Genomic DNA, 27577 nt, shown 5'->3' on the forward strand with positions numbered 1-27577 from the left:
GCCCCGGCCGCATACGAAGTCGAAGAATTCAGCGGAGCGAATCATGCCCCGACTTCGAACACGTCTGAAAATACATTGGCGGAAGATGTTCTCTAAATAAAAGCGAAACGTGGTACCGTCGTACGACATCAAACTCGCGGAAATTAAATATTGACACGGAAGATTGAAAACGGAGCACGACGAGTTTTGCGAAAATATTTCTCGGCGATGTTTTTTTGCGCGAAGGTGACACATACAGCAGCTTTCCTGTCGCGCGACTGCGGAATCGCTGGGAAATATCGTGTACTTCGCTGCGAAATAACCGTCACAAGCGAACGGGACGAGCACCGAATATCAATCTCGGTGTATTTTCTGCAGGATCGAAGTGATTTGATTAACGAAACCGAAAGCAGAAGGCGACGATTTACAGAAGTAGGGGAACGAGTTTTATTGTTTCGGTGAACGTCGATGAAATGCGACGAGAAGAACATTTATGAATCTTGAAATGTCAGAGAATTTGCACTTACTTTAATACTAGAACTACCGATATTTGTTATAACATATGCTTGACTAGAGAAGCTTCTGTAAAAATATTTCGTGGAAACATTTTTATGATGTTAAGAACTGTGAAAGAGAAAATTAAAAATCAGTCATTTGGTTTGGTAGGTCTATTGTTAACGGTTTACTTTATTAATATGATTTCTAAAAATTCCAAACAATTCGATGAATTGTGACAGAAGTTTCTGTCGCTTTCTAAACAATTTTCCAAGAAATTTCCAGCTACGATCTTCGACTTTAATCCTCGCGAACTTTCACCGGGGAGATTACTACCCCTCGCGTTTGTGTTCATAACGCGATACTATCGCTGCTCTGTCAAACGTGTACCATGTACATAATCTCAGTAGTGTTTGTTTACTGTTTATACCTCACAGTAGGTAGACATATTTTATTGCGTGCGAAAAAAGATACGTATATCAGTCTTTCATTTTTCCTAAAATAATTATCTCTAAATTGGGTAGTTGAACTGTTTAACATGAGGTGGCCAATTGCTTTTGATATATTTCCAGATATAATTAACTTTATCGAGTGAAACGCGTTAAATTGTTTTTATTAAAAAGTAAATAAAATAAAAGAATAAAAAAGTGGAATATGTCGGTGAAACGATTGTCGGCGATTCGATACAAACCCAAAGGGACATCATCGAACTAGACAGCGTTTTAGAAGAGAACTCTCTGTTTTTCGCGTCAGTGTGCACCGCGTTTAGGTGGACGACAGGTTGTTTTAGCGACAGACCGTATCCATCCGCAGCAGATTCGCATCCGTTCGATCGCGCCGATTGATGCGTGCCGGCAGCGCGTCCTGTAATTAATCCGGCCCGGGAACGCCTACTTTGGAAATTATCGCCGTAACTGTCATCCGCAAACGCAACTATCGATCCGATACAAGACGTTCGACTATATCAGCCAGATGCGGCGACGGCAGACAATCGGAACAGGACGCGGCCGTAACACATCCTGCGGGATATTCCTCCGGGACAGCCGAGTCGTTACGCAACGCCGCGTCGCTTCTGCGTCAGCGCCGCAGAATTTCGGCAACTTCGATCCTACGGACATACATTATTTATTTACTTGTAAACGGGTCGGAGCCCTTTGGTATAATGGTATACAGATGAAATGATTTTATGCATTTTATGCCGTCAGTCGGGCCATCGGTCGGTCAAAAAGCCAGAAGTCACGCAACTTGCAGTCCTCGAATAACTTTTCGATTAAGAAGCATTAAAACTTCTAAGAAGAAATATCAATGAAAATAGAAAACAAATTTTTATTTCGCTCTGGTTAAATTAACTAAATAAATATCTACATAAGGATTAGTTTTAATGCGAAAACTCTGGAGAAAAATGCGATTTCGAAGTGTTTCGGGACAGTCGAAAATATTTTTTTGTCCGACTCGACGAAGAGTTAATAAATAGACGTGGATTTCGTTGAAGTGTTCCATCGTCATCCTAAAAGTATGGAGACATTTTGGGGGGCCGAGAGAGCCTGCCAGTTTCCGATTCGATTTCCCAGAGGATCACGGCTGCTTTTCGCTTAAATAGCGCTCAACAAGACGGAAGGACGCAATCCGGAGATGCACAATGCCTGCAATCAGTCGCGGACCTTTCCCGGCGTTGTTTATCCGAAAATCGACTTCGATTTGGCCGAGAACGCGCACAGCAATCGCTCGGCGAATCAACATCGATGGAAACGGGGACAGTCGTGACGAGATCGGGTCGCGACAATCGGGAATCTGTCGAAAGAGCGTGCGGGACCGTTTAGATTTCGCTAACGAACCTCCCGCTTCCGAACTGCTCGTCTCGAATATATCTTTCCCGGGAAATTTTCGATCTCTCTTGTCCCGTTTCCCGAAACACGATTTTATTTGTGTTTTTCGAAAGCGAATTATCTCGATGATTGTATCCGTCAATTCTTCCATAGAATTTTGTACTATTTCGGCTTTATTTTAGTTATTTATTTTTACGATCCTCGATGCAATTAGGAAGAGAAGAATTATTTCCATTTTTTTCACAATGAATATAGCCTCGAGAAATGTGTCGGTCGATTACTGTAGAGATTTTCGAACTGGTTCGGATTTATTTTAATTAGCTCTTTCTATCCCCTTGGATGCAATTAGAAAAAGAGGAATTATTTCCATTTTTTCTCAGTGAATAGCCTCGAGAAATGTGTCAGTCGATTACTGTAGCGAATTTCGAATCGTTTCGGGTTTATTTCAATGTAATTAATTTAAACAAAAATAAGTCATTTTGACCCTTCCGGTAGAAGTAGACGCAGGTCAATTGCAGTAGCTCCGGCGTTAATTTTCGAAGAACATTTTTGGTAATTATTTAGAGACGCGCGATGCATCGATTGCACGAACAGCTCGCCAGAAAAATAGAACAAGCGTCGCATTACTTCCCGCCTCTGTGTTCCCCCTACGTTTTCGTATAGAGTAGTCCATTTTTTAGCAGCATGCTTTCTCTTCGAGCTCCTCATGCCTGCAATCTCGCGGTTGCCTTCGACCGGAGTCATCCCGCAGACATCTTTGACTGCGCGCCGTACTTCCTCATTAACTTCTTTCTCGTGGGGGCTTTAGAAAAGACGCTGATGGACCCTCGTGGCTCATAAAAGACCTTCGCCGGGTAGAAAGGGACCGATATGCATAGAAGGAGAATTTGCTCGATGACACCACGCGGGTCATTAGAATGCTATCAACAATGTGAACCGAGAGGCATTGAAACCTCGCGTGTCGTTGGCCGATAAAGATGGCCCATCGGTGTCTCGTTAACTCTTCGACAGTGAAAAGTGTCACGGAACTCGCGATAATCGCTCGCGGATACGTAATTCTATGGTTTTTACCGTGAACTTTGCGAACGTCGCGTTTTGCTTTACGAACGTAACAGTAAATTGCATGAACGTCGCAGTAAATTTCACGAGAATTGCAGCGATTTTCACGAACATCCCAGTGACCACGAACATCAGGATAAATTCCCTGAACATCACGGTAATTTCAGCGTTCACTCGTCACAGTATTAATCCCCGAAGCCTTTCAATTCTCGACAAAGGTTCCAGCAAGACGGTCGCGCAGGCACGACTCAACAAAAGCACATTTCCAAACTGGACAGAGTCCAGACGTCAATAAACACGAGCCCCGAATAACCGGGACTACCACAAAGCATCCGGTTGGCCAGCAAATTTATTTCGCCGTTCATCGCACAATGCTGTAGTTACGAACCTAAGCGCAGACGGTCGAATCACGACCCACAAGTGGCCCGGATCTGGGTTAATCGGTCCTGTCGCGATAAAACGGAGTCGGTTATCAATCGCCACTGCCCCGCGCACCGCGATAAGGAAATTCCATCCACAGTTAGCACATGTTGCCGTCGCAATTAATCCTTCGAGCTCCTCCGCGAGCGTTTTCGTTTCCACGGCGAAGCGGATTCCTTTCGAGAGCTGAAAATAAAGCGGAGCCGGTTATCGGGGCCGTGCCGCGGGGGTGGCTGGCGAAGTATCGCGGTCAGACCGAGAGGGTGCGGGGGAGATGGCGGACGATTTATTAAACCAGCCCCGGAGATTTCCGCGATGTTAACTTTCCGGGTCTGCGCTCGGCCCGCGACGTCGCGTCGCGATCCGCGGCCGAAACTTGCGCCGCAAACTTCCGCGGATGCAGCTGTGCGACTTACGCGAAAGATTTTCCGCGATTTCCCCCAATTTCCCCTGGTTCGCGCGGCTCGGCAAGCCGCTCCGATGCGCGGCTGCTGGCGGCCCGACACGGCAACCAGCAATTTCACTTCGGATTCTTCGCGCGACTTCTCGTCAGCCGAATCGAGGGAAACGGCAACTGTTATTGGTTTTGTTCTTCGCCGGTTTGTGTCGCGAACATGCGCTCTGCCAACTTTTTCCATTTGAAAACACGCTGTCAATCCTGGCGGGGCAGCTCAGGAAAGTGCTGGAACAGTGGCGAATGCTTGGGAGTTAATGGACTGCGGCTTTCTTCGTTCGTGCTCGCGTTTTTCTGCGCGACGAGCATCCTGGATTTCTCTGAAATTCTTCGTTCGGTGTTTTGAGATGCTACTTAATATCGCTTGTCGAGCAGTTTCACTTGCGATTTTTCAATAGAATGTTGTCGTTGCTTCTTTGTACAGAATAAAAAATTCATCGAGAATAATAATAATCTTTATATTCGGAGGTTTAGAGCTTCAAACTTCGGCAAACATAACCGTGCGATATTTCACTTCTTCAGGACGCGAGAAACTTTTTGATATACTAATTTTATTTAATTACTTTTTGATTTGATAATTTTGTTTAATACGGGGAGGCCATCTTTGTACGAACATAACTGTATGCTAGCAGACTATTAAAGAGCTTTTTAGAAGAAGCGAATCCATTTTATAGGGCTTTACGAACTTTTTAATACATCAAGTCGAATGTACATTACTTTATTCAATGTTCAGAATCCTTCGAACTTGGACAAACACCATCAACACTATTGACACACTATTGAAGAGTTTTTTAAAACAAGGAACGCAATGTGACAGCGTTCCAAGAACTTTTTAATATAACAAATCGAATGTAAAGTATTTAAGAATCAATGTTCAGAATACTTCAAACTGGATCAAACATCATCGTATCATTTTAATACAGGGCTGAAATAATTTTTTAAAAGAAAGGTATCTGTTTTCAGAAACACAGTGATTTTGACTATACTTTGGATTCAATCTAAAGTATTTCATGCAATCCTCGAAAGCCTTCAAACAGGATCAAACATGACTATACCATTGACAAACCACTGAAGAACATTTTAAAGGAGGAAACTCTACGTTAGGAAATTCTGGGAATTTTTTAATTCATTAAGTCGAATGTAAACTATTTTATTCGACGTTCAAAGTTCTTCAAACTTGGCGAAACGTGACTTTGCCATCGGTAAACCATTGAGATTATTTCTCTTCCAATAAAACATAAATATACTGAAGCTGTGGGAATACGTCTGAAAAAACTGAATTGCCTTGAAACGACTTTATCCACTTTAGATCGAAAAATCATTTCTGCTGAACAAGAAGACAGACTTGTTTCATTAAAAATATCGCGAGACTATACCGAATAGTAAATGTGAAATGAAAATGGTAATTTTAGTCTACTTGTTGGCGTACGAAAATAATGTACAACGACAGAAAATTGTCGAACAATCGACCTTATTTTTTCAGGTTTGATTCACCTTTTGCTTCACTAACGGTCTTGATATTAATAATAATTTTGTAATGATAATTTCGTGTCATGCTGCGCGCGCAGCCGACTGACTCGAATTTCGCGATTTTCGCAATTGTTATGTAAATCATTCGGAACGAGTCTGCCGGAAAATAATAAAAATCCCGCGTTCCCGAGTGTTTCACCATCGAGAGTATGAAATGCCGCGCGTACAAAGCGGATACGCGTTACAACAAGCGCGATAAATTTTTCGGGCGTTACATCACGCTTAGCGGGAGCGTTAATCATTCCGGGGCTTGATATGAAAATTCGCTCCGCGATCTATTTTGAACGCGTCGAAGCCTGGGCAGCGGGCGAGCGGCCCGTTTTTACGGCCGCTGTAAAGTAGATTAAAAGGAACAATCATTTCGAATCCGCTTAGCCGGGATCTCGCCCGGAGAAATCGAACAACCCCGATGATGAAACGAAACGGGCTCGGCTAAAAATTACAACACCGTAAAACCGCGGAAAATTATTTAATTTCCGGATCTCGCCTCGGTTCGCTTCACCGTGACCGCAATCTCTTTAACGCGTGTAGATTTTCGTCGAATCGCGCGGATCGGAGTAGATTTTTTTCATTTAAACGCAGCTTTTCTCTTCGGACGCTTGCTTGGAACTCCCTCGACCGTTGTTAACCGTTTTCACAGTTATATTGTTTAATCCTTTCTCTTTGTCTTTATCGGGGGGACAGAGTTTAATTGCTGGCACGGTTACTGTTAAGGCTGCGTAATTTACGAAGCAGTTCGTAGAATAGTCCGACAACCTTGTTGCACGATTTTCAACCGTGCTAGTTCTCGTTTTATTAACACTAAACCAACCGACCTGTAATGATGATTAGCGTGCATTGACTCGTAAGAGTGAAAAGATAGAATTCACTTGGATTTTGTAAAGTTTTAATTACGAGACTTGTTTCAATAATATAATTTATTCAATCATTTTCCACGAAGAAGTCCCCAAAGTTTGTAGTATCGTAAAATAAAAAATCGGTCATTTTGACCGTGGTAGGTTTAGTGTTAAGTAAATTTGCATCAGTCTTTAAACCAATTTTATTCGTTTATTCGAAAATAAAATAAAAGGTATATCGAAAGAAAATACATATTATCTCTTCGAAAGGATTGTTCAATTGTATCATTGTATTTGCGTGCACGGAGAGCCAGCACGATTGATCATTCTATTTATACAATTTTGATACACGTACGTTGCGCGATGGTTCGCAGAAGAAAAATAGCGTGCGATTCCGTAAATATTTTTGACGGTGCGTACAACGGAAACAATTGAATAATTGCCGGAGATAAAGTACGACCACCGATTGCGTAACTTGCAAACAAAATCCCGTCTCGTGGGATCTTAGTCAGCGCTGTTTCGGCAGGCAAAGCGTTAACGGAATTAGCAAAGCCGGCGGAAGATTTAATCGGCGCAACCTGTTTCACTCGTTCGCTCGACTGGATCTCGGAAGTTCGATTGAAATTCAGGAAACTTCGTCGTAAATTAACGTAATCGTCGCCGCTGAGAATTCAACGGCGGACAAATGAACGAAAGCCACCTCGTAGCTGTCAAAAACTGTCTTCTGCCCGACGCATTCTCACAGCGTGAACATAATTTATGAGAGTTTCCCGCTCCCCGTTCGTTTCATACTTTTCTTTCTTTGATGAAAGCTCCTTCCATCAAAAAAACTTTCCGATAAATGACGAAAGTTTCGCGTTCTTCGGCATCAACTGCTCGTCCCGGATCCATCGGCGTCGATCACGCGGAGAACGATGTGCCACGTGGCTTTCGAATAAGTGGAGGACGCTGTTGGAACAACGTGAAAATCGGTGTAATTTACTTTCAGTTCTTGTATAGTTCAAGTTTTGCTCAATAAGAATGATCGAGAAGCGCACGATCGCGCTGCTTGGGGCGCAAACGATTAAACGAATTCAATAGAAAGGAAAATCAACTTGAGAATCAAATTCGTCGGAAGGAAAGAGAACTTGAGGAACGAATCCGTTAGAAAGGAGAAGAACTTCAGGGAAAAATTGAAATAATCGTCACAACTTGGAACAAATCCAGTAGGAAGAAGGAACTTGAAGAACCATTTGACAATTGATACAATTTGAATTCGTCAGAGAAATTGAGGTAACGAATAAAATTTAGAACAAATTCGCTAGAACGAGGAACTTGATGATCGAGAGAGAAGAGAAGAGAAAAGAAATTGAGGAGAGATTGAAGTAATCGATGCAGTAAGGAGCAGATTCGTCAGAAGAAGCTCCCGAAGAACAAATCTACCAGATGGAAGAAGAACCCGAGGACTAGATAATTTCTACAACGTGAGCCAAATTCGCCGGCAGAGTAAGGTGCTCGAGAAGCGAATTCATCAGAAGGAGAACACGAGGCATGAATCGATCAAAGGAATAACTTGACGAATGAATTGATCGGAAGAATGACCCGAGGAACGAATTGATCAGCAGAGAAACTTGAGAGATGAATTCATCAGAAGAAGGACCAAGAGAGGGTCCGAATTCGCTGGAAGGAAAAGGTACTCGAGGAGAGATCGAGTCGCTGCATCTGGAAACAAATTCGCGGGAAAGGGAAAAGAGCTCGAGGAAGAATTTAACAATCGCAGCGCACTCCAATCAAATGGCCGAAAAGGGCGAAAGCAGTTCGCTGCAGCGAAAGGGTACTCTGCATCGATCAAGGGGACTCCCGATAGCGAAGAAAGCTCGTTACCGTTAGCATTGCGTCGGGATTGCGGGTGCCCCGGCTTTCAGAGCCAATTAGGCTCGTATTCAGCATCGTCTCCGATCGCATCTCGCAGAAGTCGGAAGTCGACTTCTGCTAGGAGCTCGTAGGAGCTTCTAGGAAGAGCGTAGCGGCACTCGGCTTTGTCTAGCGACGCGGCAGAAGCTTGTCGGACGAAGCTCTTTCAGCCGGTCGACTTCGAGATAAGCCACGCGGGGCGGCTCTCCTCTCCTCTCCTCCCCGTTCTCTCTTCCATTCGAACCTTTCGCCATTCGCCGGACCAGCGCCCGCGCTTTTCCAGCTTCTCCGCGGCGGGGAGGACTGCCCGGCAAGAAACACATCGCGAAAGAGAACGAGGACCCGTCGCGCGTAAAAAGCCCCTTTCTTCTCGCGCTTCTTTAATTTTCCAACAGGATCGGAGAGACGCGAGGGTAGGCGTCGCGAAGAAAGGAACGTCGGATTGGAAACGGTCGAGAGATGCGACGATGCTCGGCTGCCGCGAATGTAAATGCCAAGGGGGACTACAGTCGACGATGGAAGGAAGCTTTCCGGCCTCTAATTCCTCGACCAGCGCAAGAACTGCTTGCTCCCTTTTAGCCAACCTCCAGGGACCGGCGAACGTTCTTTAATTCTGAATAGTGATGTTCCTTGCGTCTTGGGTCAGTTGTTAACCTTTTACGCTTGGACAATTGCAGAATCTGCTGTCGGAAATGGTGGAAGAACGGTCGTCGATTATAGAATATGTTAAAGCTTCGCACTTGGACAATTTCACGATCTATTGACTGCTATTGATTTACTGCTTTGTGGAACGATTGCCAATGATAGATCAATGATACATATCGATTCATTGTACATGGACAATGAGCTGTTGTCGGAAAGCGTTACTTTCAGCTACCTTCCAGGGACCATTTTTCAAGTCCAAAGGATGATATGGTGACGTTCTTTATAGCCGGAAGCAGTTATTAATGCATTACGCATGGACAATTTTATAGTCTTCTACCAGAAGGACCTTCTACTAGAGGAACCATTGTCAATAATGGACAAAAGCTTTCAGGTCACTAATTCCTGGATGCACGAAGACAAAAACTGCTTGTCTGCTTGCTTTTAGCCAACCTCCAGGGACTGGCGAACATTCTTTCATTTTGAATAGTGATATTCTTCGTGGTTTGGGTCACGGTTAGGTCAGGGTTAGGTTCCGATTTGAAATTTGGGCATAACTTTTATCTTTTTTTTTTTTACACGAAATAAAAATTGGTGAACTTCGACTGACGACAACTCCGCGAAAAATCATCGTAGGATAATGATTTTTCTCCTAAATTAAAGCCCGATGTCTCTACTTTAAGACAACGCTTTTCGATTTTACGTTTGATTCACTCTCACCACTGTAACCCTTTAAATGCGTGGCCACGTTTGTCGCACTGAAAACTGCCAAGTTTGACGAAATGCGCAGACTTTGTAAAATTTTGTTCCGCGATGCCGTTTGCAGCTGAATGAAGTTCGACCCTTCTCCTTTAATTTAAAGCAAAAGGAACCTGGCTGCGATTTTTTTTCGCAAAGTTATAGCAGTTACTTTGAAGTAACTCCTGTATTAAAAACTTGGCAATTTTCAATATGACAAACATGCTCTTACATTTGGAGAGTTACAATGGTGACGATGCGTCAAACATAAAATCGAGAAATACTGTCTTAAAGCAGATGTTTCGAGCTTTAATTTAAGAGCAAAGTCATCATCTTACGATGATTTTCCGCGGAGTTATCGTCAGTCGAAGTCGGCCAATCTTTATCCAAAGTTGTTCCATGCTATAATTTTGTCGAGCTGTGTGGTAAGTTCGTTAAAATCGATTCGCACGGGAAGATCGCCGAATAAATCATACGAAACCGATCGCTGAACCAACGATGGCAGCCTCGGCGTTAAATTTCGCGAAGCACAACCGAACGCCCTCAGAATTCCTCGGACGCAACAATAAGACAGTTCCCGTGACCGATAAGCTCTCGCGTCGTGTCGCGTCGCAGCATCGCGCTTGCAAATGTCGCGCACGCCGTACGCATAAATTCCGTGAGAAGATGCAGGGCTCGGTGCATCTCGGGCTAGCTCGTGCTTCCTGCCGGCATGCGCTCGCACGTACGAACCTCGGCGATTCCCTCGCAGAGCGATAAACATTTTCCCTGTTACGCCACGGTCCGTGTAACTTCCGTCGGGAACGCTGAATGTTTAGGGCACGGTTTACGATGCCTTGGTCAAATAAGCCGGCCACGGAGGAGAGTTACACGATCCTCTTTCAGGCGATCCCTCGTTCAGACAATCCTCGATCTCGATCCTAATCCGCGAGCCGGCGAGGCGCAATCGCAATCGCTCCGACGAATGCTGCTCGAAACGACGAGACGATACAATACTCAGCGGGACCTCCGGATAATAAGTCGACTCCAGATAGCTCCTTGTTCACCTTCTCGCCTCCCCGACCCCCCTAATGAAGACTCGCTGCTTGGTTCTACGAGCAAGTTCGTTCGGAGCACGAAATGAGTCGGAAAATGTTATCAATTTTCGAGACCAGAATCAAACGCTGGATCTAACACTGCACTTTAAATGTGCTTTTCTGCATTATGACTATTCTGCTATTTCTGCTATTGTACTATAATATTCTAATCGTTCTAATTCTACTAAAAATGCCGAGTCTAATTCTACTAAAAATCGAGTAATTTCTCCCTAATTCGCGCTCAGATTCTGTACGAAAATGTGAGGGAGAAAATTTGGGAATAGGAGATACGATTATTCGAACCTTGCGGCTCGTTTTTATAGTTACCGATTGTCAACGACTGTAAAAAACGAGCCGCAAGGCTCGAATAATCGTATCTCCTCTTTCCAAATTGTCCATTTTTGTGCGCAATCTGAGCGCGAATTAGAGAGAATTTACCGCCAATGAAAATAAGAGAACAACATTTATCAAAAGCTACACGATCACAGAATGCAGCGGAATAGATAATCACGCCGAGCAATTACCTACAAAAGCATTGTTCGAATCCGAGCGAAGGTAAAACAAAGACTCTGAAATTCGCTTAATCAATCCGGCGAGAACGTTCAGGAAGCAGTATCGCCTGCTTCGAATCACCAACGCCACGAAATCGTTAAAACAATGCCAAACGGTCCATCGAACGGGTAAGCTCTTATCGGCTCGATAAAATAAAGCGCGCCAACAGCACGGGAAGATTGATAAATAAAGAAGATTCACGACTGTAAATGGCTGTTCGCGGCGAATCAGACGTATATTATCCCGCGATATACCGACGTGTATTATTCGCTTCCTCGGCAATGATCACAGAAAGTTCCATTCATACATATGTATTTCGGCGCTGCTCTACGGGGTCAAGAGACATCCAAATGGGGTTAAAAGTCCCGTTTCGTAAGTTCGCTCGAAGTTCAAACGAATAACTGTTCAGATAGTTTATTGAACGTTTCAGTCAAAATGTGGCATAACTTTGCTTCATTTTTACTAAATTTTTAACGCGGCTACGCGATCCGAAAGAATTACATCTGAAAACGGGTAGAATGTAAAATTGTTATACATAGTGATGCTATTTTTTCGTTAATTTATGTAATTGGTATTAATTTTTGTCCATCATTCAATTAAGATCTGTCTAGTAAAATTCAGTGTTCGATTTAGTGTGAGATCTTCCGTGTTAATAAGATCATATATAATCGTAAAGTCAACAACATTTGCTGCAAATTAATTGCTCATTAGTGGTAAATCTATATTTAAGAGTTTCACTCTATAACTATATCCTTATTTTCAAGTATTGTCTAGTAAAATACAGTGTTCGATTTAGTGCGAGATCTTCCGTGTTAATAACATCATATATAATCGTAAAGTCAACAACATTTGTTGCAAATTAATTGCTCATTAGTGGTAAATCTATATTTAAGAGTTTCACTCTATAACTATATTCTTATTTTCAATTATTGTCCAAAGACGAATTCAATTATCTTATTCTGTATTAATAAGAACACAATATATAAAACCTCGTTGCAAAAATAAAAAAATTTGGCGTAAATTGCGACGTTATTCCTATTAAACAAGTATAAACAAGAATAATCGACTGATGCGAAAAGAGTGAGAGTAGCTGTATCGAATTGCTGCATGAGATTTATATTAATTTTTTAATTTTGTATTTAATCCTTAAGCAGTTAGCTGGTTAATATTTAATATTAATTATTTTAATATTAATTATTATTAATTTAATATTAATACATAATTTAACGAGTTTGTTGTTTCAGTAAATACTGCATATTTCCAAATTAAGTTAACCTGCATAAGCCGGTCAATGGTTGGTATTATCAGCGAAGAACAATATCACCGTCAACGTAAATGCGTGATTTCAATCCGAAAACATTTTCCACCGCGTTCGGGTGATTTCTGGCGTACAGCGCGCCGGCCGCAGAGCCCGCTGTCGCAAAGCAGAGCCCGTGGTTTTTAACATTACGGTTATCACCTGTTTCTCGTTTGTTTCACGGCGCCGTTGCCGTTGAAACAAGGAGCCCCGGACGCCCGGACGCTTGTTCAACCGTGGAAATGCTTCCGGCCCGTGTCCATTTTCGGCCCGTATTTCCCGGACGGTCAAGCGTATTTCACGTGTCAGCGCGAAGGCAAAGAAAAATAACCCTTTGTCAACCGCAGAGGGGATCAGCGCCGCAGAAAATGTAGACACCGTTCGGAATCAAACACGGTCGGCCAGCATATTTTTGAATCTCCGGGGACATAATAACGCCCTCCCGATCTGTTCGATGTCAACGCGGACGAAATTGTTTCTCTGAAAATTGGATTTCTTCGTTCGCGGCGTCCACGCGGTTCACCCTTTGTTAGCCAAGTTTTTTCGAGTCTAAACGAACGTGCGAAGGGGCCCGGCAAATGTATTCGCACAGATGCGCACGGTGCAATAATTAATTTTTAAAACCGGACCGACAGAACACGATTATATTGAATAAATTAAGTGGAATAAGATGTTGTTATTTGTCGTTATCGAATAAATATCTAAATTAAGTAAAATAAGATGTTATTCGTCATTATCGAATAAATATACAAATTAAGTAGAATAGAATGTTATTCGTAATTATCGAATAAATATCCAAATTAAGTAGAATAAGATGTTATTCGTCATTATCGAATAAATATACAAATTAAGTAGAATAGAATGTTATTCGCAATTATCGAATAAATATCCAAATTAAGTAGAATAAGATGTTATTCGTCATTATTGAATAAATATCCAAATTAAGTAGAATAAGATGTTATTCGTCTCATTATCGAATAAATATCCAAATTAAGTAGAATAAGATGTTATTCGTCATTATCGAATAAATATCCAAATTAAGTAGAATAAAATGGTATACGTCATTATCGAATAAATATAAAATCTAGATAACGCTTCTCAGTTTATTCGTATAGGGTTATATTCGAGTAATAATTCATTCGAATATGAAGTTATTCTTTATTCGAATGAAGAATTTATTTGTTCCGAAATTAATTCGGAAAATAATCGATTTCGATCAAAGTTATGGGGTATAAATGTTCTTCCATGGTTTATCGTTTAATTTCTTCCATGGTAATTTTTACATTATTCGATAAATTAAACAATTACAATTTCTACAAAGTTTCTTCATCGATAAAAATATATTAAACAATTTGTATACTTATTATGACTCTTTATGTATCAGATGCATCAGATCGTCCCATAAAATTCTCCAAAATCTGTCTCACCTGTTTAATATTCTACAAACGACGGTAGAATAACTTTCCATCAGATTACTTTATCGACGGAATTGCATTTAATGATGCACATTGACAGAACTGTGCTCTTGTATATGGGTCAGATGAATCGATAGGTCGTCTCCTACGAGTTCACAAAGTCAGCTCTCGACAACGATGACCTTAACAGCCACGGTCAGCGAATTCATTAGTCCAGTCCACGGAACAATGCCCCCGTTCCCTCTTATGACATTTTAGTTCTCAACATCCACTGGAACGGACATTTACTGCAGTTGAAACCGAAGCCACAGTGAAACGAAACTCAGAAGTACGGCTGGCAATGAGTTTGCATTCATTAGAGGCAATAATTAAGCCGGCATCACCGCCGTCATCGTCGTCGTCGTCGTCGTCGTTGGGATTGTTAATTATCGTGCGTAATCGCGTTTTGCTCTGTTTATCGAAAGAGAAACGAAGTCGACGAAGTAATAATTCGACGCGATTGAAAATCGATGATCTTAATCGACCAGCTTCCCTTCGATTTTATTTGTTGAAACGATGCTGTTAATGATCATTCGGTATATCGATAAACAGTTCATCATTCGTCTTGAGAAATTATTTAGATTTATTTCTTAAATGATGGCAATCTTTTTAAAATCAGTTGATTGAGTAATATAGGGAATTAGGAAATGAGTTGTGTCACAGCTAAACAACAATAATTTTTGGAACTAAGGTATTTCTGGACTTATTTTAAAAATATGAAAGTATGCATCAGTGTCTTTCTATCGCTGTTAGCACTAAATTAAATCCTCTCGCTATGTAATATACGTTCTGTAAATAAATTACATCGATTACGAATTTATGCGAAAATCTTTAGCAAGCAATTCTTTCGATTTTTACTACATTTTTACACGTACACAATGTAATACTTCTCTGATAAATCCTACATGTGGATAGATAAACGTGAAAGAAAGGGTAGAAATCATTAATTAACATATAAAGCTTTCTTCTTTCTATACGTGTTTCTAATCCGAAGGCACAGACCAAATACTTGAATCATTTCTCAGATAAGTGTTCGCAAAATTGGAGTAACGCTCGATAGTAGTTCAGATAACAGGAGTTCAGCAGTAGTTTACTACGTCGGGGCGTTACCCAAAATTTCGTTCCAATAAATGGAGTTTAGATAAGTGGAGTTCTACTCGAAGCGCGTCGTATCGTCGCCTACAGCAATGCGCCAGTTAATAAAACGAATTCGACGCATCAATGACGCCGCTATAAAAATATAGCAGCAAAATATCATGAGGCCAGAAACGGTAATAAAGACGATCGTTTTTCTTTTTTATTTTGCCAGTTTCGCGAACCGTGCGAATATTTTTTGTGACAGGTAGATTTGCCCGAACGTAAACGGAAAAACCGCGGGCACGGACGAAAACGGGGCGTTCCGTGACAAAAGCGGGAACGAATAAATTATTGGGTTGTCGCGAAAGAAATTTCGGTTCTTTTTGTAAGCTATCTAGTCGGAAAGCCGAAATGACTTTTGCAACAATACGTTTCCACCGGCACGGCGGTGTTCGCGTTCGCGGTATCTTTCGATCTATCGACACATTCTCGCTTTTGAAAAGCCGTGTTCCGATAACAACGGGACGCGAGAAGAAACAATGAGACGAGCGAACCGAAGGACACCATGAGGACACCCTCGGCCCTGATACTCTCTCTTTTTCTCCCTCTCTCTCCCTTTCTCTTTTCCATTTCTCTTTCCCTCTTCCCTCTTCTCTCTCTTTCTCCATCTCTCTCTTCTTCTCCCTTCCCCCTCTCTCTTCTCCATTCTCTCTCTTTCTCCATCCCTCTCTCTTTTTCTCCCTTTCCCTCCCTCTCCCTCTCTCTCTTCTCCCTTCTCTCTCTTTCTCTCTCTCTCTCTTTTTCTCCCTTTCCTTCCCTCTCTCTCTCTCTCTTCTCCCTTCTCTCTCTTTCTCTCTCTCTCTCTTTTTCTCCCTTCTCTCTCTTTCTCCATCTCTCTCTCTTTTTCTCCCTTCCCCCCTCTCTCTCTACCTCTCTCTTCCTCACTCTCTCCGTTTCAATTAAGGATGAACAAGTTATGAGCCGTTGGACAGCGAACAAAAACCGCGAAACGGACAAACAACTGGAGCGATGTCGCGGGTCAACCCGCGAATCCCCTAGCGTTTTTCAAATTATATGGAGCGTGATAGTCGCCATTATTTCAGCGAACGTAACGCATAAATTCCTTTCAGACGTTTGCTCGGCTCGAAATTGATCGCGGGACCCACGTTCGGGGCCGATCGCTCTGTCTTAATTCATTCGGAAACCACGCGTGCAGTAAATAATTCTTTCAGTGGTGTGTCCATTGAGAGGAAATGTTCAATGGCCGGCAAAAACATGTAGAATTATTTCCAATCGATGTTCGATTCATAAGTGAATGTCGTACACGGGGTAGAATGTCTCAAAAAGTGTTTTATACGTTACTGCAATTTTTATCTGTCTGCATTTAGACAATTGTTCTTTGTCTACGTTTAGACAGTTCTTATTTGTCTTTCTTTAGACAATTTTTATTTGTTTGTTCGTATTTAGAGAAATTTGTATTTGTTTGTATTTACGATTTTTTGAATTTGTTTATGTTCGGACAATTTTCATTTGTCTTCACTTAGATAATCTTTATCCAACTTTACTCGGACAATTTTTATTTATTTCTCTTCGGGACATTTTGCATTTGTTTCTACTTAAACAAATTTTTATTTCTCCCTATTCAGACAATTCAGATATTTTTGTGACTCGTTTTATTCTAATCCTTTTTTAAATATCCGTCCATGACGTCGTAAATATTTTGACGAATCGTGAATTTTCTAAGAAATGTTAAAATCACAACATATTTGCGCGATCAGCGAAGAAAATTGATGGACGAAGTTACGCTTTTATTACATCGAAGAGTATTTCCGAAGGGTTTTCGCAGCGAACGCGATAAACTAAAAGAGTTTCCATTCGATAGAGAATGTTAACACTCGGACTAGGTGTCGTCGAGGACGGAATTTATTCGTTCCTAAAGGGGAAGAATCGCGCACAAATCTCGATAGCTCGACACTTCGAGTTACAAGCCCGGGGGACGATTGAACGCTATAAATTCTTTAAAACGCTTTCCACGGCCGTCGGTTTCCCTTCCTTTGTCGTCCTTGCGATATCCTTATCGGCCGCACGTGGATACGTATGCAAATTTCGAGATTTTTCTGCGAGCCCTGGAGGAAGACAGATTTATCTCCTGAAAAAGTTTCCCCCCGCCGTAAAAGCGCGAAGCAGCCATAAATTATATAATCACTTAACTCTTATCCAGATAAATTATTATCGCATCGTTCGAAGTTCCGTTTAATACGAAATTTTACGCATGTTTACGTGAACGCGTAGCTTTCGACGTTAATTCGTACGGAGGAGAACGGTTCTCGTTTCATTTAGTTAACGTCGCGTGCGTGACGGCGAATTTATAATTTTGGAAGGTAATTCGCGAAGAAGAAAAATAGTAATCACGCTCTTGTTTATCGTACGTGATCATTTGATCGCGGATTTTACGCAAATTCGTGGCAAAAATGAATAGATGGAATTCGAAACAGTGAAAAATTTGAACAATTTAAACGCACTATTGTATTATACGTTCGTCACATAAAAGAAATGTTAAGAAAAGGAATAAATGTTAATGTAGTCGCACCTAATTCTTCTACCTCCTTTTATTAATTTCTCTTTCGCATTCTTTTTCTTTTCTTTTGTTCAGCCAACGGCACTGTTTGTACGTTTGAAAAAATCTCTCATCTATTATGTTTTACTATACACTTTTACTACATCCATTTTCCTTTTTACTTTTTATTATATCTCTTTTTTATTGTATTTGTGCGACGGCTATATAAAATTCTTTGTATTTATTTCTTCTTTTCTAAGGGTTTTTTACCTGTACACATAAATAAATAAATGATCATTATTATAATTAAATAAAACTCTCGTGCATGGAAGGTATAAATAACATCTGCCTTCCTGAAGATCTGTCACCGACGGAGAGCTCTCTTTACCACAAAGTAAAAGTCTATTTGCCACTTTGTTCTTTCGACGACGTCTCGTCGAACAGCGCGGAAGGACGGAGCTCCTTTTTCCGTCGGACGTGTTCATCGGAACTGGAAAGAGATCGCCCTCCCGTTTCCGGCGTCAATCGTTAAACAGGAACGAACGGCCATTATCAGGCTCCGGCCTGGTGTCCCATTACGATTCGACGTAGCTTCCTTCCCGCAATTAAGGATAATCGAGCATCGAATCGGCTTCCGGTCCTCGCGCGCGCAATTTCGCGTGCCGGTGGCTCGAGCGGATCGCGGGCCACCCGCGGGCTTTATTAAACGGGTATTTAATTAATCATCGATTCCGTAATACCAGGATAGATAGGCCCCGGTCCGGAAACCGTGCACCCATGCGCCCGTCGTCAATTAAAACAACGACGAGTCTTTAATCGCCGCTTAGCTTATATACACCCGGTTTAATAGTTCGCCCCGGTGTTTTCCTATCCGGCTGGCAATTTTTCACGCTCGTCGACCGCGCTAACGAGAGGAGAAATAATAAACTCGCGGGCCCGCGGGAGCGCCTAATGAAAACCGATTACACGATAATGGAAGCTTATTCGCTAAATTCGCCGCCGTGCTGTCAGCGCGCGGAGTTCCCGAATTTTTAAGGTTCGCGGGATTATCGAGCGGCCTGTAAAACTTCGATAACTCCGCGAAAAATCATCGTGGGTTCGTGATTCTTTTTTCGAATTAAAGCTTGAAATCTCTGCTTTAAGACAACGTTTCCTGATTTTAAGTTTGACATACCCTTTACCATTTAAACCTCACCACTTTAACCAATTAAACGCGAGGCCGTCTTTGTCGTATCGACAATTGCCAAGTCTGACGAAGTGCACGGACTTCGCCAAATTTTCTTCGGAGATGCCGTTTACAGTGGAACGAAGTTCGATTCCTCTGCTTTGATTAAAAAAAAAAGAAACGCGGCTGCGATTTTTTTTCGCGGAGCTACAGCACTTTGACGAAGTGCGTGCGTTTCATCGAACTTGGCAACTTTCAATGTGACAAACATGGCCTCGCAGTTAAAGGGTTGCAGCAGCGAGAGTGCATCAAACTTAAAATCGAGAAATATTATCTCAAAGTAGAGATTTCAGACCTTAATTCAAAAGAAAAATCATTATCCTGCGATGATTTTTCGCGGAGTTATCGCCGGTCGATGACGGGGCGGCTGTTAAAACGAAACTCTCAAATCTCACAACTTAAAAATAGTGAAAAAAGGTTTCGATTAATCGAAGTGAATATTTTAAGCGTGTGAAATTTCGCCGGAATGCTTCAAGAAATCCCAGACGTCGTGGCAGGGTAGTCGACGCGGCGCGGCGACAGTTCAGGATGCAAACGTTTGAACGTTATGCAGTGAATGCTGGATCCCGCGCAATCACGGAGTCCCTTTCGGTTGGTTTCGCAGCAGGGAAAAAGGGGCTGCGAGACTGCGGAACGGTACAAAGGCAGCCTCGTCTTCGTGTTTCCGCGGCTGTGGACCCGAGACAAATACAATGAGCTGGTAAACATCGCGGAATCCGAAGCGTCCTTGCTGAATTGGCTTCGCGCTCTTGCCGCTTCCTCTCGCCCGTCCTCGGAGAGAAACGGCGTAAAGGGATCAGCCCCCTAATCCAGCGAAACGACGCCGCGACGCGAACACTGTTAACGCGCATGGAAACGATTCCTCTTCCCGCGCGCGAGCCGACGAAAAAAAATCACATGGAATCGCTTCCACGTAATGTCCCAGGGAACAGGAACGCAGCGAATCCTTGATGCCGCGTTGCCGGGGATCCTCGGTGCATTTCGTTGGTTATTTATGGACGCCGTCCGTAGGGGTAGCTGATTCTTCCAGAAATCTCTCGTCTCGCTTGTTTCGACGATTCTCGATAGTTGGAGATTCGCGTGCGATAATATTGTAATATATATATATATATATAAACAAAATAACATATATATATATATATATATATATATATATATATTACAATATTATCGCACGCGAATCTCCAACTATCGAGAATCGTATATATATATATATATATATATATATATATATATATATATATTATATAATCAAAATAACATAAACAAATATAACATAATATGCAATAAATCACATAGGCGTAGAACTAGCACAGGGAAATTCACGGCAACCCGAAATTTGGCATTTCCGGGAGAAATTACTGTACTCCACTGTGCACGACGCACAGTTTCCTTGTGCTAGTTGTACGCCTATGTGATTTATTGCTACGTCGATGCTAAGAGTCGACGGCGTCGGTCGAGCCTGCGAAGCGGCACGCGATTTTAACATTGCTTTTGTTTATGTTTTAAAAGTTACTTGGTCAACTAATTTCTTTGATAATAAAGAAATGTTGTTCTTGTGAAGGAAAAAAATTGGATTCAATAATCCGTGCCCGATTCTCTTCGACATCGTGCACGCACGCAACTGCGATACGAATTTCAGTCCGAGAACTGTATTATTGTCCGAGTTATTTCAATTTTGGTACGAAAACAATTAGTTCGCAAAATGATCTGCACGCGATTCGAAGCGACGCGAAAATTGCTATCGAAATGCATTTTATCAAAATTTCGTCCGGAATATCACCGATAGTTGATTTTCGCCCGAACGCTCTCGCTCGATGAAACAAAAATTATTTCGGAGTTTTAACTTTCTACTTTTTAAAACAATTGTTATTTAAATCGGTATCCAGGTTTCTAGATTTTTCGTGGATACTGGAACCTACGGAACTTTATTTACGTTCAATTCGATGTTAATGAAACAAAAATCGTTTCGAATCTTGCACCTTCGACATTCCCATCGTTGTTTAAATCGGTTGTAACAGAGACCTTTGCGGATTTCAGTGGCGCCGTAATCAATAGTAGCGCGTGCAATTAATCGCTTCACAGAGGCCCATCCGCAAACTATTTCTTTCACGAGATAGTTCAACACGTATCCGTCGAAATCACGAGTATCGATTTCGAACATCTGTTGCAGTGTCGCGCGAACGATAGTTAAAGAGTACTTTCAGCTCGTTCCTAAACCGCTCATTCTACCGAAAATATAGTAACCGCTTCGTTGCGATAAATTCACGATCTATTCGCTAATGCGAATTTTATTTACAAACAACGAGACTGCCGATCTTTGTGCGAGATAACAATTTTCTAAGCTAATTGTGAGAAACAGAAATTGTATTAAAATCTGTTTATTCTTTTAGTAATTTTAATAAATTGAGAAAGAATTTAATACATTACATTTTATTTGTGGAAGATAATTTGTTCCAAGTATTGGGTTGGCAACTAAGTAATTGACGATTTCAGTTATAGATGTCTTCCATTTTTATGATATCCGTAAATGTTATATTATAAAATTATTATTATTATTATTATTATTATGTTATTTTTTATTATCCGTGAATGTTAGCAACTGGACAAATTGAATGCAGCGGTCAAGGAAAAGCGACCAGAATTGGTCAATCGTAAAGGTGTCATTTTCCAGCAGGACAATGCTAGGCCGCACACGTCTTTGTCCACTCGGCAAAAATTGATGGATATTGGTTGGGAATTGATGTTACACCCACCATATAGTCCTGATCTCGCGCCATCGGATTACCACTTATTTCGATCCCTCGACAACTTCCTTCGTGGTAAAACTTTTAATGATGATGACGCTGTAAAATCTCACTTAGCTCAGTTTTTGGCCGAAAAGAATCAGACTTTCTACGAGCGTGGAATTTTCAAGAGAGAGAGAGATGGCAAAAGGTCATCGAACAAAATGGAAAATACATACAGATTAAACTTCATTCCAAGTAAAAAAAAATTTTTTATTTCATTGAACAAATCGGCAATTACTTAGTTGCCAACCCAATAGTTTCGTACATTTTCCATTGAATTCATAGGAATTGCATCAATTTCATTACGAATATTTTCTTACAACACCCGAATCTGGTCTCGTAAAAGTAAAATAAAAGAAAATTGAAATTTTTTTGTTCTATTTGAAATTTGTAATTTCGTATTAAAAAAGTCGTCAGATTTCTACATCCTGTATATCGTAATATTTCATGGGGACAACGAAATAATATAGTAACGCAGAATGTTTAACAATTTAACAAAGGCAAGTCCCTCTCGTTCGATTCGTTCAACTTCGCGCAACGATCTAAAGCTTTTGGTCACATTCATACCAATCCGCGCATTCGCTTCGCAGCACTGCTAACGTACGAGTTGCCTGAATTATTGCCTTCATTAAATGGTCTTCCACCGTCGATGCACGTAGCAGCCAAGCATCAGTATTTACGCGGCTCATTTATATTGCATCGGAACGACGACGAACTCTTAATTAAACCTCTGTAGCTCGATGTAATTTCGAATTCACATGCCGACCGATGCTGTGTTTCCAACCCTTTGATTTCCGTGACAGCCGTACGTGGGAGGAATTGGTTGCTCGGACTTGAAGATTTTAATAAATGATATTATAAATAAATTAATAATTAATATTATCAGAATTCGTAATCCGCGAGAATGTAAAAAAATGAAAGCGGCGGTTTACAACTTAACTTTTCAGTTTTCATTTGGCAGTCGAAGCGTTAACCTAATCGCATTCTTAGTCACAATGCGACTAGAGCATTCAGCTCTACTGTTTCCTCTTCTTAACCCTCGCGAGGCGGTGGCTAGGTCAGTTTTGACCCGGAGTATTTACATCGTCCATTTCGTTATTCAAATTTTCGACAATTAAATAAAATAAATTGTTGTTACGTTAGGAACTAATATATAGTTACATTAGGCTAACAAGCCTGCAAGAAATATCTTGAAAAATATGTTTTGAAAAATTGCTGAATAAAGCCCAGAATTGTTACGAACATCGTCAATTTTACAGTTGCGAAAATGGTCGACGAAGGAAAATTGTGCACCGTGATTTTTAATCGCTAGTTCACGCGTCAGAGTATATTTAATTTCTTCTAAAATTGTAAATTCATTGTTAATTTATATGCAGACATTGATATTCCCTGGTTTCGCGGTCTGTAAATCTTTTACGATCATTAAAAAACAAAAACTCGAATCGTAGAAAGATAACTACACCTGTTTTACGTTTTATATTTTTTCCACGTTCTCGATACCTTATCACGTACTCGCGACTAGTTCTGAGATGCATCGGTATCGTTTCCGCGGGACTCTCCCTCGGCAATTTAACGATTCGCAAAGAGAGTGGGAGAGAGAGAGAGAGAGAGAGAGAGAGAGAGAGAGAGAGAGAAAGGGAGACGGAGTTCGACACGTTCTTGAGACACGTTCGCGGCGCGAAGGAACTCGGCTCGGAAAAGACGCAGACGAAATTCAGGAAACTGCTCGGCGAACACACGCGAAAATGCACTCTGCCGATGGACTTTTTGCACGCGCGAAAATTGTATTCGCGAGCGTCGGTGCGAAAATATTCGCAAAGACGGGACCACCGGAATTACGATACGCTGGGCTGAGCCGCGCGCCGCGCCGGTGAAACTCGACACCTGTCTTTGTGACCAGATCACGGATTTTGTGGAATAAATCTTTTCTAACGAAATATTTCTCGATCCCTCATGCGGATCAAATTTCTTCTATTTCGTACATTCTGCGAATTCGACGAGAATCTAGAAATACACTGTTCGAAAATGTGACAGCATGGAAAACAATTTTGGACAAAAATTTGTCAACTTTGACCGACGATAGCTCTGCGAAAAATCATCGCAGGATGATGCTCTTTATTTCAAATTAAAGCGTAAAACCTTCACTTTGAGATAGTATTTCTCGATTTTAAGTTTGACGCATCCCCGCCACTGTAACCCTTTAAATGCGAGGCCATGTTTGTCATGTCGAAAGTTGCCAAGTTTTATTGCAAGGGTTACTTCAAAGCACGGCATCTTCGCGAGAAAAAATCACAGCCGAGTTTCTCTTTTTTTCAAATAAAGGGGAAGGATGAAACTTCGTTCAGCTGCGAACGGCATCTCCGAAAAAAATTTTTACAAAGTCCGTGCATTTCGTCAAAACTTGGCAATTTCCAGTATGACAAACAGGGTCTCATATTTAAAGGGTTACAGTGGCGACAATGTGTCAAAGTTAAAATCCAAAAATATTATTTTAAAGTAGATGTTTCAAGCTTTAATATGAATCATCGTCATCGACATTTTTCTATGCCATGATTTTTTTGAGCAGTGAATTTATATTGAAACCGCATTCTGTTTTGCAAATATTTCTCTCTTTGACATCGCATATTTTGGATTCTGTCACAGTTTCGTGCGGTAAGAAATAATTCCAAAATATTTCCCGTAAAATTAAAGTCATAAATCCGGATACATTTACCGTGAGCTGCCATTATTCATTCTATGCATGGTCTGTTTTATTTGTTACTATTTTTGGTTTACGTTGCATCACATTGTAGCCATTATTCGTGCCAATAAAAAGTACTACAAGATTTTGAGTAATTATTTATTGCTAGGACTCTTTATGAAAAATAATTCTGTTAACCCTTAACTATTGACACGAATAGAATGCTTTTTATAATTAATTTTTATGTTATAACTACATCACTATAACATTCGTCAGAATCACTATTTTTGTTTGTCATATCTCCTCTTTCCAAATTGTCCATTTTTGTTTACAAGTTTGAAGGAAGATTGGGGAGAATTTACTGTATTTTTTCGCCACGTACAGATCTCTCCACACACGTTTCATTTTTTACTGCATGCAAGGAAGGAGCTATAATACCGAACGCAATCCGAAAACTTCCGCTGCAAAACTGCAAAACTGCACGAGCGATTTAATCAGAATCCGAGGTCGATCGAACGCGCGGCCCACCCATAGGATCCATCGATCCTCTTCTCCTGTTTCTCACCTTCCCGAGGAACAGCTCTCTTTACGAGGAATCTCGCGTCAAGAGGAACGACTGTGAAATTCCCTCTTTTTTACACTCTTCGCTATTTCCCGAGGAAAGCGCCCGAATAAACTCGGTTTACTTTCGGAAACGGAGGAGGGATCCTCTCAGAGAAACGTTAGCCGACCGAGAAAGAATCCTAGAAAGACCTCGTGGAAATGTACCATGGGTCGCGCCGTGTTAATGACGTATGAAATAAAATAATGATACCCCGGCAGAACGGAGCGTTTTGCCGAACCGCTGAAACGTGTTTTCGTTGGTTTACGATATAGTGACGAAAGCAAGATGACAGATTCCGAATTTTGACAAAAATGACTCGATCGAAAAGAAAACTGTAAAGACATTGGAAGAGGTTTTTTTTTTATACGACTTACGTTTCTTACAATTAACTTCGCCCATAAGATATCTTTTAGACGTCCATAACACGCCTTTTAAACGTCCATAAGACGACGTTTAGACGTCCGTAAGATTTCTTTTAAATGTCCATAAGATAACTTTTAGACGTCCATAAGACATCTTAAAGACGTCCATTTTAGGGCGTACGACGTTCAGATCTAAAATGAACGTAAAATGGACGTAAAATAGACGTCTTTAAGACGTTCAGTGTTTATTAGGAATGAATATGTCGAACACAAAACCAAAAAGATATTAGGAGAGAATTTAACGTTATCGTTATATATTATCTTCAACTGATTACGATTGTCAGAAGATTTTAGAATCTTCATCTAATTTATGTTTCTTACAATTGACTTAGATGATTTTTATCTGATTTATATTTCTTACAATTGACTTGGATGATTTTTATCGAATTTATATTTCTTACAATTGACTTGGATGATTTTTATCTGATTTATATTTCTTACAATTGACTTGGATGATTTTTATCAAATTTATATTTCTTACAATTGACTTGGATGATTTTTATCTGATTTATATTTCTTACAATTGACTTAGATGATTTTTATCGAATTTATATTTCTTACAATTGACTTGGATAATTTTTATCTGATTCATATTTCTTACAATTGACTTGGATGATGATTTTTATCTGATTTATATTTCTTACAATTGACTTGGATGATTTTTATCGAATTTATATTTCTTACAATTGACTTGGATAATTTTTATCTGATTCATATTTCTTACAATTGACTTGGATGATGATTTTTATCTGATTTATATTTCTTACAATTGACTTGGATGATTTGTATCGAATTTATATTTCTTACAATTGATTTAGATTATTTTTATCGAAATTATATCTCTTACAATTAACGCAGATATAATTTTCATCCAAACATCTTACTATCACTTAGGCAATTTCTATTTCGCGCAGAGATCCGCAGTCTATTAATTACGTTCCCGGCAGAAAAATCGAAGTGCCGCTCTTCGAGCCCCGCAGAAAACACCTGTGCAGTTGAGTCGTTCGTGTAAAACGTTGTTGCCTCGGGCGAAACACCGCAACGACAATACTTTATTACGGAGAATCACTCTCTCCGTCGTGGCACCGATAAATTCACCTTCCCCGGCAGAATTCTATCCCATGCTAAAAGCTTTCGGCCCAATCCATTTGGCTCCTTCGCGATACGGCAGCCTATCGAATGCGCCCCGCCGACCATTAACGGGGAAAATGTATCTCTGCATGGAAATAAAGGATCTTCGCGTAGAGCCGATCGCTGTGTACACGATAGAATCGCTCGAGGCCGGCGGACGCGTGTCGTAGGAAATTTAAGCCCCGATCGATGACGATATTTACGGCCGCTGCGATCATTAACCTGTGACCATGATGATTCGTTTTCTGTTTCAGTTTACCACCGAGGGAAATCATGACAGGAACATACCGAAGATCGGTGAGTACAGGTAGAGACTCGAACGCTTTTCATTTTTCTCACGACCCAGTTAACGCTGCACCGATCGCGAACGTTTCTGCGCGCGACGTGTTTATTTGCACGCTATCGGGGGACGGCAAATTTCTTCCCGGAATCTTCCGCTATAAATAACTGCGTCGGATGTCTTGCCGAAATGGCGAAAAGGCTCCGCGGCGACGGAAAATTCGCTTTCCAACGATCTTTCTGCTCGTAAGTAATTAATAGACTGCAGAATACTGACCCGGATATTGTGGCGGCACCGTGTTATTCAGGGAATTTCGTTGACAAAACGTTGCAACAGATGATTTTGATAAGGAAATTTTCAACTCAATTTTACCGATTTGTCGTGCTTATCATTTGTCAAGCATATTCTACTAAATACGAGGATACGCTTTATGCATTATCATTAGCACCATCGTCAATTTGTTTAAAGCTGCTGGATAGTTTAAAAATAGTTTTTATTTTACAATAATTGTTTTTAATGTTTGAGGGTGTGGTCGTCTTGTTCGCGGTCGAATGAAATTCT

At 41.0% G+C, this 27577-nt stretch overlaps 1 protein-coding gene across 7 annotated transcripts in view; it reads left to right on the forward strand.

The window, feature by feature from the left end:
- Trpgamma (Transient receptor potential cation channel gamma) overlaps positions 1-27577 on the forward strand; it is a 215971-nt gene that overhangs the window by 52233 nt on the left and 136161 nt on the right. For all 7 annotated transcript variants that reach the window (XM_076520200.1, XM_033478271.2, XM_033478270.2 and 4 more), the window contains exon 3: positions 26991-27043. In XM_076520200.1, coding sequence (XP_076376315.1) covers positions 26991-27043 — 53 coding nt within the window. The remainder of the gene's footprint in view (positions 1-26990; positions 27044-27577) is intronic.

The sequence above is a fragment of the Megalopta genalis genome, chromosome 3, assembly GCF_051020955.1.
Source record: "Megalopta genalis isolate 19385.01 chromosome 3, iyMegGena1_principal, whole genome shotgun sequence".
In the NCBI taxonomy this organism is placed as follows: Eukaryota; Metazoa; Arthropoda; class Insecta; order Hymenoptera; family Halictidae; genus Megalopta; species Megalopta genalis.